This window comes from Oncorhynchus gorbuscha, linkage group LG13 (assembly GCF_021184085.1).
Source record: "Oncorhynchus gorbuscha isolate QuinsamMale2020 ecotype Even-year linkage group LG13, OgorEven_v1.0, whole genome shotgun sequence".
Lineage (NCBI taxonomy): Eukaryota > Metazoa > Chordata > Actinopteri > Salmoniformes > Salmonidae > Oncorhynchus > Oncorhynchus gorbuscha.
In genome coordinates this window covers 36,053,783-36,071,113 of record NC_060185.1, presented here as the reverse complement: position 1 = coordinate 36,071,113, position 17,331 = coordinate 36,053,783, and the positions used below count along the sequence as shown (strand labels likewise).

Genomic DNA, 17,331 nt, shown 5'->3' with positions numbered 1-17,331 from the left:
GAGTCTTGGGTTTCTGGGATAATGGTGTTGATGTGAGCCATGACCAGCCTTTCAAAGCACTTCATGGCTACAGACGTGAGTGCTACGGGTCAGTAGTCATTTAGGCAGGTTACCTGAGTGTTCTTGGGCACAGGGACTATGGTGGTCCGCTTGAAACATGTTGGTATTACAGACTCTGACAGGGACAGGTTGAAAATGACAGTGAAGACAGTTGCCAGTTGGTCAGAGCATGCTCAGAGTACACGTCCTGGTAATCCGTCTGGCCCTGCGGCCTTGTGAATGTTGACCTGTTTCAAAAGTTTTACTCACATCGGCCACGGAGAGCATGATCACACAGTCATCCGGAACAGCTGATGCTCTCATGCATGCTTCAATGTTACTTGCCTCGAAGCGAGCATAGAAGTAATTTAGCTCGTCTGGTAGGCTCGTGTCACTGGGCAGCTCGGGGCTGTGCTTCCCTTTGTAGTCTGAAATAGTTTGCAAGCACTGCCACATCCGACGAGCGTCGGAGCCGGTGTAGTATGATTCAATCTTAGTCCTGTATTGACGCTTTGCCTGTTTGATGGTTCGTCGGAGGGCATAGCGGGATTCATTATAAACTACTGGGTTGAAAGCGGCAGCTCTACCCTTTAGCTCAGTGCGGATATTGCCTGTAATCCATGGCTTCTAGTTGGGGTATGTACCTACGGTCACAATGTCATTGATGCACTTTGATGCACTTATTGATGAAGCCAGTGACTGTGTACTCCTCAATGCCATCGGAAGAATCCCGGAATATATTCCAGTCTGTGCTAGCAAAAGAGTTCTGTAGCTTAGCATCTGCTTCATCTGACCACTTTCTAATTGACAGAGTCACTGGTACATCCTGCTTTAGTTTATGCTAGTATGCAGGAATCAGGAGGATAGAATTATGGTCAGATTTGCCAAATGGAGGGCAAGGGACAGCTTTGTACACATCTGTGTGTGAAGTAAAGGTGGAGTTTTTTCCCTCTGGTTGCACATTGAACATGCTGGTCGAAAATGAGGTAAAACGGATTTGAGTTCCCCTGCATTAAAGTCCCCGGCCACTAGGAGTGCCACCTCTGAATGAGTGTTTTCCTGTTTGCTTATGGCCGTATAAAGCTCATTGAGTGCGGTCTTAGTGCCAGCATCGGTTTATGGTGGTATATAGACAGCGGGAGCCATCTCCTTTGGTGTTATGACCAAGTAAAAATAGATTTTTAGACATTTTTGCAAATTTATTAAATTAAAAAACTGAAATAACATTTTACATAAGTATTCACACCCTTTACTCAGTACTTTGTTGAAGCACTTTTGGCAGCGATTAGAGTCTTGAGTCTTCTTGGGTATGACACTACAAGCTTCGCACGCCTTTATTTGGAGAGTTTCTCCCATTCGTCTCTGCAGATCCTCTCAAGCTCTTTCAGGTTGCATGGGGAGTGTTGCTGCACAGCTATTTTCAGGTCTCTTCAGAGATGTTCAATCAAGTTCAAGTCCAGGCTCTGGGCCACTCAAGGACATTCAGGAACTTGTCCCGAAGCCACTCCTTAGTTGTCTTGGCTGTGTGGTTAGGGTAGTTGTCCTGTTGGAGGAATGAGAACCATCGCCAGTCTGAGCACTTTGGAGCAGGTTGTCATCAAGGATCTCTGTACACTGCTCCGTTCATCTTTGCCTTGATCCTGAATAGTCTCCCAGTCTCTGATGCTAAAAAACATCCCCACTGCATGATGCTGCCACCATCATTCTTCATCGTACGGATGGTGCCAGGTTTCCTTCAGACGTGACGCTTGGCCAAAGAGATCATTCTTGGTTTCATCAGACCAGAGAATCTTGCTTTTCGTGGTCTGAGAGTCTTTCTTTTGGCAAACACCAAGCGTGCTATAATGAGCCTTTTACTGAAGAGTGGCTTCCGTCTGGCCACTCTACCATAAAGGCCTGATTGGTGGAGTGCTGCAGAGATGGTTTCCCTTCTGGAAGGTTCTCCCATCTCCACAGAGGAACTCTGGAGCTCTGTCAGAGTGACCATCAGGTTCTTGGTCACCTCCCTGATCAAGGCCCTTCTCCACTGTTTGCTCAGTTTAGCCGGGCGGCCAGCTCTAGTGAGAGTCTTGGTGGTTCCAAACTTCTTTAATTTAAGAATTATGGAGGCCACTGTTCTTGGGGACCTTCAATGCTGCAGATGTGTTTTGGTACACTTCCCCAGATCTGTGCCTCGACACAATCCTGTCTTGGAGCTCTAAGGACAATTCCTTCGACCTCATTGCTTGGTTTTTGCTCTGACATGGACTGTCAACGGTGGGAACTTATATAAACAGTTGTGTGACTTTCCAAATCATTGCCCATCAATTGAATTTACCACAGGTGGACTAAAATCAAGTTGTAGAATATATTTGTAGAAAATATATATACATTAGCAAAAATAAAATAAAAACCTGTTTCGCCTCGTCATTATGGGGTATTGTGTGTAGATTGCTTTAATCCATTTTAGAATAAGGCTGTAAAATAACAAAACGTGGAAAAAGTCAAGGGGTCTGAATACTTTCAAGGCACTTTCGGTAGGGGTAAAGTGACTAGGCAACATGATAGGTAAGACAGTAGCAGCAGTGTGCAGCATTTGGTGAGTGTAAAAGGGTGTGTGTGTAGTCAGTTTGCACGTATGTGCATGTTATGTGTGGGTGTATGTTGGGTGTGTGTGTGTAAGTATATGTGAGTGTGTGGGTAGAGTCCTGTGTGTGCGCATAGAGTCAGTGCAAGGGAGTTAGTACAAAAAATTGTCAACGCAGGTTGTCCAGGTAGATATTTGATTAGATATTGTTTAGAAATATTATGGCTTGTGCGTAAAAGCAGTTCAAGGTCTTGTTGGTTCCAGACTTGGTGCATTGCTACCGCTTACCGTGCGGTAGCAGATTGGGTGGCTGGAGTCTGAACATTTTTAAGGCCTTCCTGACACCACCCGCTATAGATGTCCTAGATGGAAGAAAGCTCGGACCCAGTGATGTACTGGGCTATACACATTACCCTATGTAGCACCTTGTGGTCCAATGCCAAGCAGTTGCAGTACCAAGCGGTGATGCAGCCAGTTAAGACGCTCTCAATGGTGCAACTGTAGAACTTAGCCTCCTGAGGAGGAAGAGGCGTTGTTGTGCCCTCTTAACGACTGCGTTGATGTGTTTGGACCATGTGTAATGTGGGGCGGCCCGTCAGGAAGTCCAGGATCCAGGTGCAGAGGGAGGTGTTCAGTCCCAGGGAACTTAGTTTAGTGATGAGCTTTGAGGGCACTATGGTGTTGACCACTGAGTTGTAGTCAATGAACAGCATTCTCACATAGGTGAGAATAAAGTGGGTCCAGGGTGTCTGGAATGATGGTGAAGTGAGGCATGACCAGCCTTCAATGCATTTCATGGCTATAGATGTGAGTGGTACAGAGCGATAGCCATTTAGACAGGTTGATTTGGTGTTCATGGGCACGGGGACTACGGTGGTCTGCTTGAAACATGTAAGTATTATAGACGGTCAGGGAAAGATTGAAAATATAGGTGAAGACTAACTAGACTGCCTTTGCTTTTCAGTAAGGGACAGATTAATCTGTCATTAGGAACAAGAGAAAAATAGAAATGTGTAGAAGCAACTGTATGACCATCACATACGCTGTAAACTACATCTTCCTTCATCTTTCACTATACAACGTTTCAAATGTTACTATGCTGAGGTGATTGATACTCATTTCCAGTGTGTGTGTGTGTGTGTGTGTGTGTGTGTGTGTGTGTGTGTGTGTGTGTGTGTGTGTGTGTGTGTGTGTGTGTGTGTGTGTGTGTGTGTAGAGGTCATATACAGAAGGCCACTGTGAAGCACACAGCAAGCAAACAACATCAAACCTCATGTTTTACGAAGGGTGACAAAATCAGTGTGTCCTGCACTTCAAAGTGAGTGTTTAAAAAGCTCTAATTATAGAACTTCACAGACAAGCCCTGGGTCAGAGGGTCAAGTCGTTAACGTGTCACGCCTCGCTAGCTTAACGTTAGTTAGTTATCAACCACTCCGAGGTAATGCCTGCATCCAAAATGGCACGATATTTCCTTTATAGTGCACTACATTTGACCAGGGCCCATAGAGCTCTGGTCAAAAGTAGTGCACTATAAAGGGAAAAGGGTGTCATTTGGGACATACAGCAAATGCCATCATTGTAAGACCGGCGTCCGTTACACGCTGACTGTGTTTTGGCCGGAGGACGATGATGGACAGAAAAGGGCGGTGTGAAGGATTAAAGAACCCTGAAAACCAAAACAAGCTCTGTGTTGGCTTGTAATGGCACAGAGGAAGTATCCCTTTATCAACAGTGAATTAACAGCTTCCCTTTGCACCTTGTTTTGCCCTTTGCTGCAGCCTCTGAACGTGGGCCAGAAACCAGATGGCTGGATGACTGTTGGATCCACAATGAACCACCAAGCATTCTATTTCAGGCCACAAGGAGAAATCAGCACCCTCACTAACAGACTAACAGTCATCTGTTGATGTGTCATTGTTTGACCCCAGCTGAAAACATATATGGGCTCATGCAAAAAACACATACACACACACAGTTGCGAGTGGACACACGGGGGACCAGACTTCACTGACCTCTATTTTCTCTTTTCTTTCTGCATTTTGCTCCTGTTGAATGGAATAGCAGTACAGTCAGTACAGCATAACTTTTCTCTTTCAATCACAGGAGTGTTTGGACTGAACTCTGCCAGCCCAGTCTGGTCTATAGTCAAACACTGACCCCAAATCAGCCAGACTCAACTACCAGACAATAAGACTGATAAAACCATACATAGGACAGTTTAAAACAAACATTGGTTTGAAGTACATGAAACATCCACTCCATATCAACAATCAAATATGTACAGTATCTATGATGTCTAAGCACTTGACCAACAGAGCACTTTTCCAGGTTCAGGTTGTGTAATCTACTTTAGAAACTAGATCAAAAGCTAAGCTATATGATTGACTTGTGAATAGAAGTTTAAAATGATTGTCAAATAGTCATTCATATTGTTACATGGACATTATTATGGACATTGGGTCAATAGAATCAGAGCTCTACTACCCGAAGAGCCCCAAAATGATACATGGTGTTGGGCCCGGGTAGGGCCTGCTTTTTCATCAAGAACTAGGGTACGGGCAGGGCTCAGGTATCATTAAATTGATCACTAACATTCTGAAGCTGAGCCTTTTGTTGTGCTCTGAATCGGGCCTGGGTAGGGTAGGGCTTGAACGTTGCGGGCATGGGTAGCGCTCGGGCTTAAAATGTATGCCCGTGCAGGGCTCTAAATTGAATACACTGGCTCAATTAAATTAAATAATTAATTAGAGACATCAGGTTAGCCATTCCGTTGAGGATGCATGGGTGAAGATCATAGGTCAAGGGTTAAAAAAAGACTTGAGGAGAATAAATAGCACAACTCCATATTTAAAGAGAGAGAGGGGGAAAAAAGCCCAACTGTAGATTTCTATTTTTAAAGCAGCCTGGCAGCTCTGAAGGATGTGAACTTTTCTTAGTTCCTTCCCCAAAATCAATGTGTTGTCAGAGGGGACAATCAGAGGGCAGCTGTTGTGGCTTTTCTGACTGATTCATCATCCCCGATTCTGACGCCCAGATTCAAGCCCGAGAAACAACCTGTTAACAAAACAGACCGAAGATAAACAAAGCAAAAAGTGAGACTTAGGGGGAGTTTTTTTGGAGGGCTGCGCAAACAGGAGAAATCTAGCCTCATCACTCAGAAACAGACTAAAATGACACGAGATCAGCACTTCAAAGCAACACAACAGGATGCTGACAATTAACTCTGAAACTCATGCAACAAACTTCAGACTTATGTGAAAACAGTTAAGATCACTGTTTCAAAATGTAAGCCAAGATCTACCACTCAGATGATTATTTTTTTTTAAACATGACTTAAAAAATGTAAGCCTATGTAACATTAACCAATTAAAATCCGTTATGTAGCAATAAGGTTTGTGCAGTAGGCTATAAGCCCAATAAATTATATCACTGTATATAGGCTATGCTTGAATTGCCCTGCCAATGTTGTTCTTCTCAGACCATTTAAATGTAGGTATGATCACACTGGTATTAGATACTTGATGGTATTACTTGTGAGACACAGCTGAGTGAGCAAAAATAATTAGCTTTTCTTTGTTACTAGACTGATGGCCTGCATCTGATGGTCAGTCTGAGGGGAGGGAGGGAGCTGCGGTGAGGATGCCTCTCACCTGATTCAACGTCCCTCTGCTCTCCCTCCCTCTGCTGAGTAAAGAGGACAGTCTTCCAGATGACGGTGAAACCATTTCGCACTGCATTATTTCTGCCACATGCACCAATTCATGCTGTTACTCCTGACCGGGGAAAGTGAAATATTCCTCAATATTAAAAAGACACGCCACTACTAATAAAGCAAGCTTATCGGAAAACGTTGATACAGTGCATTCGGAAAGTAGCCTTATTCCAAAATGGAATAAAAATGAAATGCATACATCTATACACAATAACTCAATCGCAAAGCAAAAACAGGTTTTTATAAATTGTTGCTAATTTGTGAAAAAATAAATATATATAGAGTACCAGTCAAAGGTTTGGACACACCTACTCATTCCAGGGTTTTTCTATATTCCTACATTGTAGAATAAAAGTGACGACGTCAAAACTATGAAATAACACAGCATTACACACTCTTGGCATTCTCTCAACCAGCTTTATGAGGGTGTCACCTGGAATGCATTTCAATTAACAGGTGTGCCTTGTTAAAAGTTAATTAGTAGAATTGATTTCCTTCTTAATGCATTTGAGCCAATCAGTTGTGTTGTGATAAGGTAGGGGTGGTATACAGAATATAGCCCTATTTGGTAAAAGACCAAGTCCATATTATGGCAAGAACAGCTCAAATAAGCAAAGAGAAACGACAGTCCATCATTACTTTAAGACATGAAGGTCAGTCAATACGGAAATTTCAAGAATTCTGAAAGTTTCTTCAAGTGCAGTCACAAAAACCATCAAGCGCTATGATGAAACTGGCTCTCATGAGGACCGCCACAGGAAAGGAAGACCCAGAGTTACCACTGCTGCAGAGGATAAGTTCATTTGAGTTAACTGCACCTCAGATTGCGGCCCAAATAAATGCATCAGAGTTTAACTAACAGAAACATCAACTGTTCAGAGGAGACTGCGTGAATCAGGGCTTTATTGTCAAATTGCTGCCAAGAAACCACTACTAAAAGACACCAATAAGAAGAAGAGACTTGCTTGGGCCAAGAAACACGAGCAATGGACATTAGACCGGTGGAATCTGTCCTTTTGGTTTGAGTCCAAATGTAAGATTTTTGTTTCTAACCGCCGTGTCTTTGTGAGACGGAGTGAAGTAAAATGATGATCTCCACATGTGTGGTTCCCACTGTGCAGCATGGAGGATGAGGTGTGAAGGTGCTTTGCTGGTGACACTGTCAGTGATTTTATTTAGAATTCAAGGCACACTTAATTAACCAGCATGGCTACCACAGCATTCTGCCATCCCATCTGGTTTGCACTTAGTGGGACTATAATTTGTTTTTCAACAGGACAATGACCCAACACACCTCCAGGCTGTGTAAGGGCTATTTGACCAGGAAGGAGAGTGATTGAGTGCTGCATCAGATGAACTGTCTTCCACAATCACTTGACCTCAAACCAATTGAGATGGTTTGGGATGAGTTGGACCACATTGTGAAGGAAAAGGAGCCAACAAGTGCTCAGCATATATGTGGAAACTCCTTCAAGACTTTTGGAAATGCTTTCCAGGTGAAGCTGGTTGAGAGAATACCAAGAGTGTTCAAAGCTGTCATCAAGGCAGAGGGTGGCTACTTTGAAGAATCTCAAATATATTTTGATTTAACACTTTTGGTTACTACATGATTCCATGCGTTATTTCATAGTTCTGATGTCTTCACTATTATTCTACTACGTTTCAGCACAGCTGAAAACTGTTGTCCTGATTAAAAATGCAATACAACTGGCATTCTTCAGAATACTTGAGTATCTGGAGCATCAACATTTGTGGGTACGATTACAGGCTCAAAATGACCAGAAACTAAGAACATTCTTCTGAAACTCGTCAGTCTATTCTTGTTCTGAGAAATGAAGGCTATTCCATGCGAGAAATTGCCAAGAAAATTAAGATATTGTTCAACATTGTACAACATTGTTCCCCTCAAAAGTTTTGAGAATGACACAAATATTAATTTTCACAAAGTCTGCTGCCTCAGGGTCTTTAGATATTTTTGTCAGATGTTACTATGGAATACTGAAGTATAATTGCAAACATTTCATACGTGTCAAAGGCTTTTATTGACAATTACATGAAGTTGATGCAGAGTCAATATTTGCAGTGTTGAACCTTCTTTTTCAAGACCTCTGCAATCCGCCCTGGCATGCTGCCAATTATATTCTGGGCCACATCCTGACTGATGGCAGCCCATTCTTATTCTTGCATAAATCCATTTTTGGAGTTGTCAGAATTTGTGGGGTTTTGTTTGTCCACCCGCCTCTTGAGGATTTCCCACAAGTTCTCATTGGGATTAAGCTCTGGCGAGTTTCCTGGCCATGGACCCAAAATATCGATGTTTTGTTCCCCGAGCCACTTAGTTATCACTTTTGCCTAATGGAAAGGTGCTCCATCATGCTGGAAATGGCATTGTTCTTCACCAAACTGTTCCTGGATGGTTGGGAGAAGTTGCTCTCGGAGGATGTGTTGGTACCATTCTTTATTCATGGCTGTGTTCTTAGGCAAAATTGTCAGTGAGCCCACTCCCTTGGCTGAGAAGAAACCCCACTCAGGATGCTTTACTGTTGGCATGACACAGGACTGATGGTAGCGCTCACCTTGTCTTCCCCGGACAAGCTTTTTCGTTGTCCTGTTGGAAGGTGAACCTTTGCCTCAGTTTGAGGTCCTGAGCACTCTGGAGCAGGTTTTCATCAAGGATCTCACTGTACTTTACTACGTTCATCTTTACATCAATCCTGACACGTCTCCCAGTACCTGCCCGCCGAAAAACATACCAACAGCATGATGCATGATCTCCCATACCAAGGCCTTTCTCCCCCGATTGTTCAGTTTGGCCAGGCGGTCAGCTCTCGGAAGAGGTTTGGTGATTCCAAACTTCTTCCAGGAGGCCACGGTGTTCTTGGGGACGTTCAATGCCGCAGACATTATTTTGTTACCCTTCCCCAGACACAATCCTGTCTCTGAGGTCTATGGACAATTCCTTCAACCTCATGGCTTGGTTTTTGCTGGACTGTTAACTGTGGGACCTTATATAGACAGGTGTGTGCCTTTCCAAATCATGTCCAATCAATTGAATTTACAACAGGTGGACTCCAATCAAGTTGTAAAAATATCTCAAAGATGATCAATGAAAAGAGCGCAAAATGAATCATGTAAACTGTGATCGACCAGACACTAAAGCACAGTAGGTGGCGGCATGCACCTGAAACATGTTTGTGGACCGCCATTTTATCATAGAAGAAGAAGTATGGAACTAATTAAAATAATAGGAACACCAGGATTGATCTTTGTCTTTTTTTACAGAAATGTTTGGTGATCGACTAGGAATGCCTTGGAGTACCACTAGTCGATCGTGATCAACCAGTTGGTGACCACTGCTCTAGTCGACCATACGAATGAAGGATGCAGACAATAGAAAAAGCATTTGAAGTCGTAAAGCACATCAGTTGTTCATGGAGTCGGGTCTGGTCAGATCAAAACGTAGCAATGGATACATGATGGAACATCTCAACCCTGCTTTCCTACACTACAGACAGACCCACTAAGGTTAAACAGCCATCCCATACAGCCATTCACAACTGTTATGCTGGAGGGGCTGTTTTTATGTTACACAAACCAGCGTCTGTCCACATGGGCTACATTAACACCGAGAATGAAGTTCCCCAACTGGCGGGTCGAATTTGGCCCCTGGGTGGTTTTATTTGTCCCCCATGTTATCTGAGCAAAATATATATATATTTTGCTTGCTTGTTGAATTGTTATTGTTGGGCATAAAAGACTGTAAACACACCAGGAAATCAGCTCAAAGTGATTTACATTTTGGAAATCTGTTCCGAAGTATACCCACTTATAATAGAGATACATATGTGATCGTATAGAAATAATAATAATGAATAATCATTTATAATAATTGATTGGATTTATATAGCACTTTTCTACCAACTGGGGTACTCAAAGCTCTTTACATAGTAGGGGGAAATTCACGTCATCCACTATTAATGAGATGCACCCATCTCAGTGATGCACGGCAACCTTTTTCTGTGACACAACTCTCACCATCCATCAGCTATCAGATGGAGAGGTAGGAGTCATATATGCCAATTAGGAATGAGGGTGATGACGTAATGTGGCCAGGTTGGAAATTTAGCCAGGACACCGGGGTGAACACACCTACTCTTACAATAAGAGGCATGGAATTTTAACGTCCCATCCGAAAGACAGCACCCTACACAAAACAATGTACCTAAATGTAATCAAGATTTGAAATGATGTTTTAGTCAAATATTATATCTGTTCAGGCTTCTTGCGGTCAATTTGGTCCCTTTCCCCCTCCTAAAGCCTACTGTTCTGACTTGGTGGTGCACATGTAGCCTATAGCCTGTTTTAGAGAAACGTAATCATAAAATATTGTAAGAGCTATCATTGTCTGCTTATATGCCCCCTTTATTTATCCTTCGGTTCTGACATGGTGTACAGGGAGAATACTGTAAGAACGGACCATGTTCTGAATTCTGTCACTGTACATTTCAAAAGTGCTGAACAGTCATATTGACTACATCATTCCTAGCTCACTCATTAACGTCTTGGATATAGGGGGCGCTATTTTAATTTTTGGATGAAAAATGTTCCCGTTTTAAACAAGATATTTTATCACGAAAAGATGCTCGACTATGCATATAATTGACAGCTTTGGAAAGAAAACACTGACGTTTCCAAAACTGCAACGATATTGTCTGTGAGTGCCACAGAACTGATGTTACAGAAAAAAACCCAGATAAAAATCCAATCAGGAAGTGCCGCATTTTTTAAAACCGCCTCATGCCAATGACTCCTTATATGGCTGTGAATGGGCCACGAATGAGCTTAGGCTTTCTGTCGCTTCCCCAAGGTGTCGACAGGATTTAGACGTATTTGTAGGCATATCATTGGAAGATTGACCATAAGAGACTACATCTACCAGGTGGTAATTTGGTGTCCTCCGTCGCAATTATTGCTTAATCTCCAGCTGCAGTATTTTTCCGTTTGCTTCTGATGAGAAGTCAACTGCCACCACTGATAGATTATCGAATAGATATGTGAAAAACATCTTGAGGATTGATTCTAAACAACGTTTGCCATGTTTCTGTCGATATTATGGAGCGAATTTGGAAAAAAGGTCGGCGTTGTAAGTGACCGCATTGTCCGGTCTTTTTCTTAGCCAAACGTGATGAACAAAACGGAGCTATTTCGTCTACACAAATCATCTTTTTGGAAAAAATGAATAATTGCTATCTAACTGAGAGTCTTGTCATTAAAAACATCCGAAGTTCTTCAAAGGTAAATGATTTTATTTGAATGCTTTTCTTGTTTTTGTGAAAATGTTGCCTGCTGAATGCTAGGCTTAATGCTATGCTAGGCTATCAATACTTTTACACAAATGCTTGTGTAGCTTTGGTTGAAAAGCATATTTTGAAAATCTGAGATGACAGTGTTGTTAACAAAAGGCTAAGCTTGTGTTTGAATATATTCATTTCATTTCATTTGTGATTTTCATGAATAGGAAACGTTGCATTATGGTAATGAGCTTGAGGCTATGATTACGCTCCCGGATACGGGACTGCTCGTCGCTAGAGGTCAATGTCTTAATCGAAATTGTACATCTAAATTGTCAGTAGGAACCACATTTCTTTAAGCAAGTCAGCCATATCAGCTATGTTTTTTAAAAAGACAGTAATTGAGGCTGAATGAACTGTTTCACTGCCAGACAAGGTTCCGCTGATAGCCAGGTGTAGCGGTGGTAAGGATTCACTCTATGGTTCTGAAAAGAAAGCTCTGCTGTTGGGACAGCTTTATGTAGGCCGTAACAGTTTGCAGGCACCGTTTGTCACCGTTATAGTGCAATTAATGTATTGTTTAGTGTTGCTGAGTAGTGGCTTTGCTGGTATGCGTAAAAAAAAATTGGGGGAGTTTGCCCCACCAAGATTTACATGTTAAAATGGCCACTGTGTGTGTGTCGTAGTTGAAGATTTACACTCTCCCCCTACAAACTCACACACCATCTCCAACACCACGCAGAGAATGACATCTCCAAAACCAAGCCCCCAGATTCCTGGCAAACTTTATCACAGACTCCCAAGGTCCATAAAAAGGAACAGATACGCTGTAAATATAAAAGTCCTGAAAACGTAAAACCTATGGCCTCAGACAGTGGTATTTTAGTCTTTCTTTACGCTGTAACATTTATATAGCCGTCTGCCATCCCTGGGGGCCTACACACACACACACACACACACACACACACACACACACACACACACACACACACACACACACACACACACACACACACACACACACACACACACACACACACACACACACACACACACACACACACACACACACACACACACACACACACACACACACACACACGTATCAGTGAAGAGACTAATTGTTGACAGGTGGCTCTAATGCCCTCCTTTGAAAATGGAGTGTGATTTATGAGTCTCTTGCTCCCCTCTCCCTCCATTCACTGCCGCTACAAAAGCTGAACTCCTTCGCTCTCCCTCCATATTTTTTTCTCCTTCTCTTTCATAATTTATTTCTCCCTCTTCCTCTTTCTCCTCCCTCCCTTTCCATTTCCTTCTCTCCACTTTTTCTCTCTAGATCCAGAACGAGACAAGCCGCGGCGGCAGTACATTCCCTGGGCTTGACGTCACTCTGGCCTGGCTTGAACGTCCTTCTGACATTGTTTTAATTGTTGGGGAAGTGATCTGACAGTGGTCATTAATACAGAGCCTGGGGGAGAGAAGCCACACAAACTGAGTAATCGGGGGGTGGTCTGGGGCTAACAATAGGCTAGGAAGGGAGAGGGGAAGTCAGGGCGCCACGGCTGCAGAGAGTGGGGGAGAGATGGATGACTGATGCCCTGACAGTGAGTGAGAGGGAGGGAGGGCAAACTGAGAAGATCTGCAAACAGCCTCGACCCTGAACTGTGATTTTTACCTGTGAACTTGCTGATGAGTATATGTCAACGGGTGTTTGTTTGTGTATGAGTGGGTGTGTGTGCCCACGTGTCGGTGGTAGTGTGTATAGTGTGTGTGTGTGCAGGCCAGGCCAGGTGGCTTTAGGGGTGTTTGACCAACAGGACCAAGGCTGTAACAGACGGGTCATAGTCCCCAGCAGAACAAGGTCTACTCAGGTGACAGCCAGTCAGCGGTTGTTGTCACTTACTGGAAGTGGAGCCGCCGCTGTCTGAAGAGCTGTGTGCTGCCACACCCACCATATCAGCTATAGCCATGTCATAACACATGCTGCGTATTGTGGGGTTTTATGTACTGCGCAATAGTAAGAGGATTAGTTCTGTGCTTGGTGCCTGTGCATCTGTGTGCACGAGTGTGTGTCATCTATCCTTACCGTGTAGTGGGGACCCCGAGGGACTGCTGGAGAGCCCAGGGATGGGGCTACATCTCCCTCCTCCAGCCTGCTTGCTGTTCAGTTCATTCTCTATCTCCTCCAGCCCTGCACTCTTCTGGAAGCGGGACATGCGGTTGACCACGCGGGGGGACATGTGAGTGCGGGCGCAAGGCGCACCACCGTAGGGGTTGATGGGAAAGACATGGGAGGTGCCACGCAGTGTGCTGATCACCACCCAGCGACTGTCCTGGCTAAAACAGATGTCCTGGACCTGGGGAAGGGGCACAGACAGAGAGACACAGACAGGCAGAGAGAGATACAGAAAGAGAGAAGAAGCTGATCAGCTTGTCATACGTTGACAGTAACACAGCGTATAAGTAGTAAGGCAGTTGATCTTACAGCAAAACCAAACCAATGTTCCCCTTAACATTCTCAAATAGATGTTGAACTGACCACTGAATATAGAATATAAGATGACCATTTGAAAGGAGGTATCTGGAGGGTTGTTGATGGTTTGGGGGGGAACGTATTTTTATACGTATTTGGCAAAGACAGCCCAACAGTCTGTCTGCAGAAGACAATTAAGGTATTTCTCTCCTGTGGCCTCAAGAGCTACACACAGTCAGCTCACAGAGGACACACTCCAACATATAGCATCTACACAACTATGTCAGACACGAGAGACAGAGACAGACCGAGACAGACACACAGAGAGAGATGAAGACAGACAGAGAGAGACAGACAGAGAGTTATAAAGACAGAGGTGGAGAGGGGTGGACAGACAGACAGAGAGAGACACACAGAGAGTTATAAAGACAGAGGTGGAGAGGGGTGGACAGACAGACAGAGAGAGACACACAGAGAGTTATAAAGGCAGAGGTGGAGAGGGGTGGACAGACAGACAGAGAGAGACACACAGAGAGTTATAAAGACAGAGGTGGAGAGGGGTGGACAGACAGAGACAGATGAAGACAGAGGTGGAGAGGTATGGACAGAGACAGAGAGAGACACACAGAGAGATAAAGACAGAGGTGGAGAGGGGTGGACAGACACACAGAGAGAGATAAAGACAGAGGTGGAGAGGGGTGGACAGACACACAGAGAGAGATAAAGACAGAGGTGGAGAGGGGTGGACAGACAGACAGACAGACAGAGACACACAGAGAGATAAAGACAGAGGTGGAGAGGGGTGGACAGACACACAGAGAGAGATAAAGACAGAGGTGGAGAGGTGTGGACAGACACACAGAGAGAGACACACAGAGAGAGATAAAGACAGAGGTGGAGAGGGGCGGACAGACAGAAAATAAAGTGTAAAAGAGAGTCAACAGTATTCATCCTCAGAAAAAGAGAGGTTTATCTTTTCCACTGTGAGATCTGTCTACCTGTGTCTGTGTGTTTCATCTGTGGCCATGGAACAGGTTGGCTGGGTAATTGTCCTTGGCAATGACAGTTAATGGGGCATCCTTCACATACCAGACACATACCAGTTTCTATGCACAGACAAGGATAGGGGGCAGTTTCAGCTGAGCTCTGCCTAGTTGTGATTAAAGCCAATATGGGGAAGGGGTACATTCTTGATCAGGATAACATTGTCCTCTCCCCATCTTTTGTAGGATACAAACTCTCAAACAGCAGCAGAAGTTGGGTGATGTCTCTTACTTAACCAGACTGTGATCTGACCCAGAACAGAAGTGCGTATGGGTAAGATGAGCAGACATGTTGTGGTAGAGGAGACACAATAGAGATGTCACACACAGACAGACATAGAAGTGTTCTAAGTGTCTCGGTCTCTATCAGTAACACTGATAAGTTAGAGTTACGGTCACTTAGCAGGAATTACAATGGAATGACAGGAATCCTGAGAGACAGAAACAGAGTAAAAGGAAAACAGACCAAAATGAAAGGGAAAAGGTACAAAAAACAACGGAAAACTAAAAACAAAAACAGACACCCAGAGCAAGAAAAAAACTGACCATACAAAACACCCCGACCTGCCTGGTCACTGAGTACTCCAGTTTAAACTGGTTTCAAACCACCTAAGGCCCTATTACTGAGAAACCATTCTGTCGCTATCAGAGCCATGCCTGTTTACCTGGGTTGACTGTGTCAGTGAATCAGTGTGTGTGTGTGTGTGTGTGTGTGTGTGTGTGTGTGTGTGTGTGTGTGTGTGTGTGTGTGTGTGTGTGTGTGTGTGTGTGTGTGTGTGTGTGTGTGTGTGTGTGTGTGTGTGTGTGTGTGTGTGTGTGTGTGTGTGTGTGTGTGTGTGTGTGTGTGTGTGTGTGTGTGTGTGTGTGTGAGAGAGTCGGAGCGAGCCCAGCCAGTCAGTCCAGCTAGATAAGAGTTGTCCACCCACCTTGCTACATCACCATTTGCACTTCCGGCATTGTATGCTGTGTAGGAGATAACCTCTGTGCCCTACAGCCTGCTCTCTCGCTCTGCTGTAGTCTCTACAGTGTTTACAACAGCAGGATCAAAGCTAGTAACACACAGCCAGGCAGCAGGACCTGCCGTTATAAGTCACACATTAACCAGCCCATTACAATCCTGTGTGTGTCCGTGGAGGAGTTTGCATGGGTGAGTGTGTGCACACACACAAGGTCGAAGCAAAGCCTAGATCAGTGCTCTGGTCCAAACATGACACTAGTGGGACAGGCAGCTAAGGTCCAAGCTCTCCACAGATAAATATTAGTTCTGCTAAAGTAAATAGAACACCACAAGTTGCCAACTAAAAATACACTTTTTGCCCTGGAACAGCTGCTAAGCTAAACATATGAGAGTACATTAATAAGAGAAGAAATATCCATAGAAATAGACTAAATGGGGCAAAAATACCAACAGAAATACAAGTATCTTACAAACCAATACAAGTACATATTAAATAGTTTAGCCTCCAAACTCCACTGAGCAAATCAAACCTTATTTGTCATAACCTTATTATTTTTGGAATACAACAAGTGTAGACCTTACTGTGAAATGCTTACTTTACAAGCCCTTAGCCAACAGTGCAGTTCAAGAAGAGTTAAGAAAATATTTACCAAAAAAACAAAAGTAAAAAAATTAAAATAAAAGCATCACAGTAATGAGGCTATATACAGGGGGTGCCGGTACCGAGTCAGTGTGCGGGGGTACAGGTTTGAGGTAATGTAGGAGGGGGTGAAGTGACTATGTATAGATAATAAACAGCGAGTAGCAGCACTGTACAAAACAAATGGAGAGGCGGGGGGTTGGGGGGTCAATGTAAATAGTCCAGTAGCCATTTGATTAATTGTTCAGCAGTCTTATGACTTGGGGGTAGAAGCTGTTAAGGAGCCTTTTGGTCCTACAGTTGGCGCTCCGGTACCGCTTGCCGTGTGGTAGCAGAGAAAGTCTATCACTTGGGTGACTGGGGAGTCTGACAATTTTATGGGCTTTCCTCTGAAACCACCTATTATATACACACCACAGTTCAATAGTTTGGGGTCACTTAGGAATGTCCTTGTTTTGGGGTTGGATATTTTTTTTATCTAATTGATCAGCAATACATTGTAGACATTGTTAACGTTGTAAATTACTATTGTAGCTGGAAACGGAATATATTATTTTTGGAATATCTACATAGGTGTACAGGGGCCCATTATCAGCAACCGACAGAAAC

The 17,331-nt window shown here is 43.8% G+C and overlaps 1 protein-coding gene across 6 annotated transcripts in view; it reads right to left on the bottom strand.

Annotated features, from left to right (window-relative positions):
* The window catches only part of LOC123992809 (BCAS3 microtubule associated cell migration factor-like), a 384,557-nt gene that overhangs the window by 275,956 nt on the left and 91,270 nt on the right, over positions 1–17,331 (bottom strand). For 4 of the 6 annotated variants that reach the window (XM_046294341.1, XM_046294336.1, XM_046294339.1 and 1 more), the window contains exons 15-16: positions 13,695–13,965; positions 4,618–4,650 (exon numbers count right to left, since the gene is read on the bottom strand). In XM_046294341.1, the coding sequence (XP_046150297.1) occupies positions 4,618–4,650; positions 13,695–13,965 (304 nt within the window). The remainder of the gene's footprint in view (positions 1–4,617; positions 4,651–13,694; positions 13,966–17,331) is intronic. The other 2 variants (XM_046294338.1, XM_046294340.1) reach the window with 1 other exon arrangement.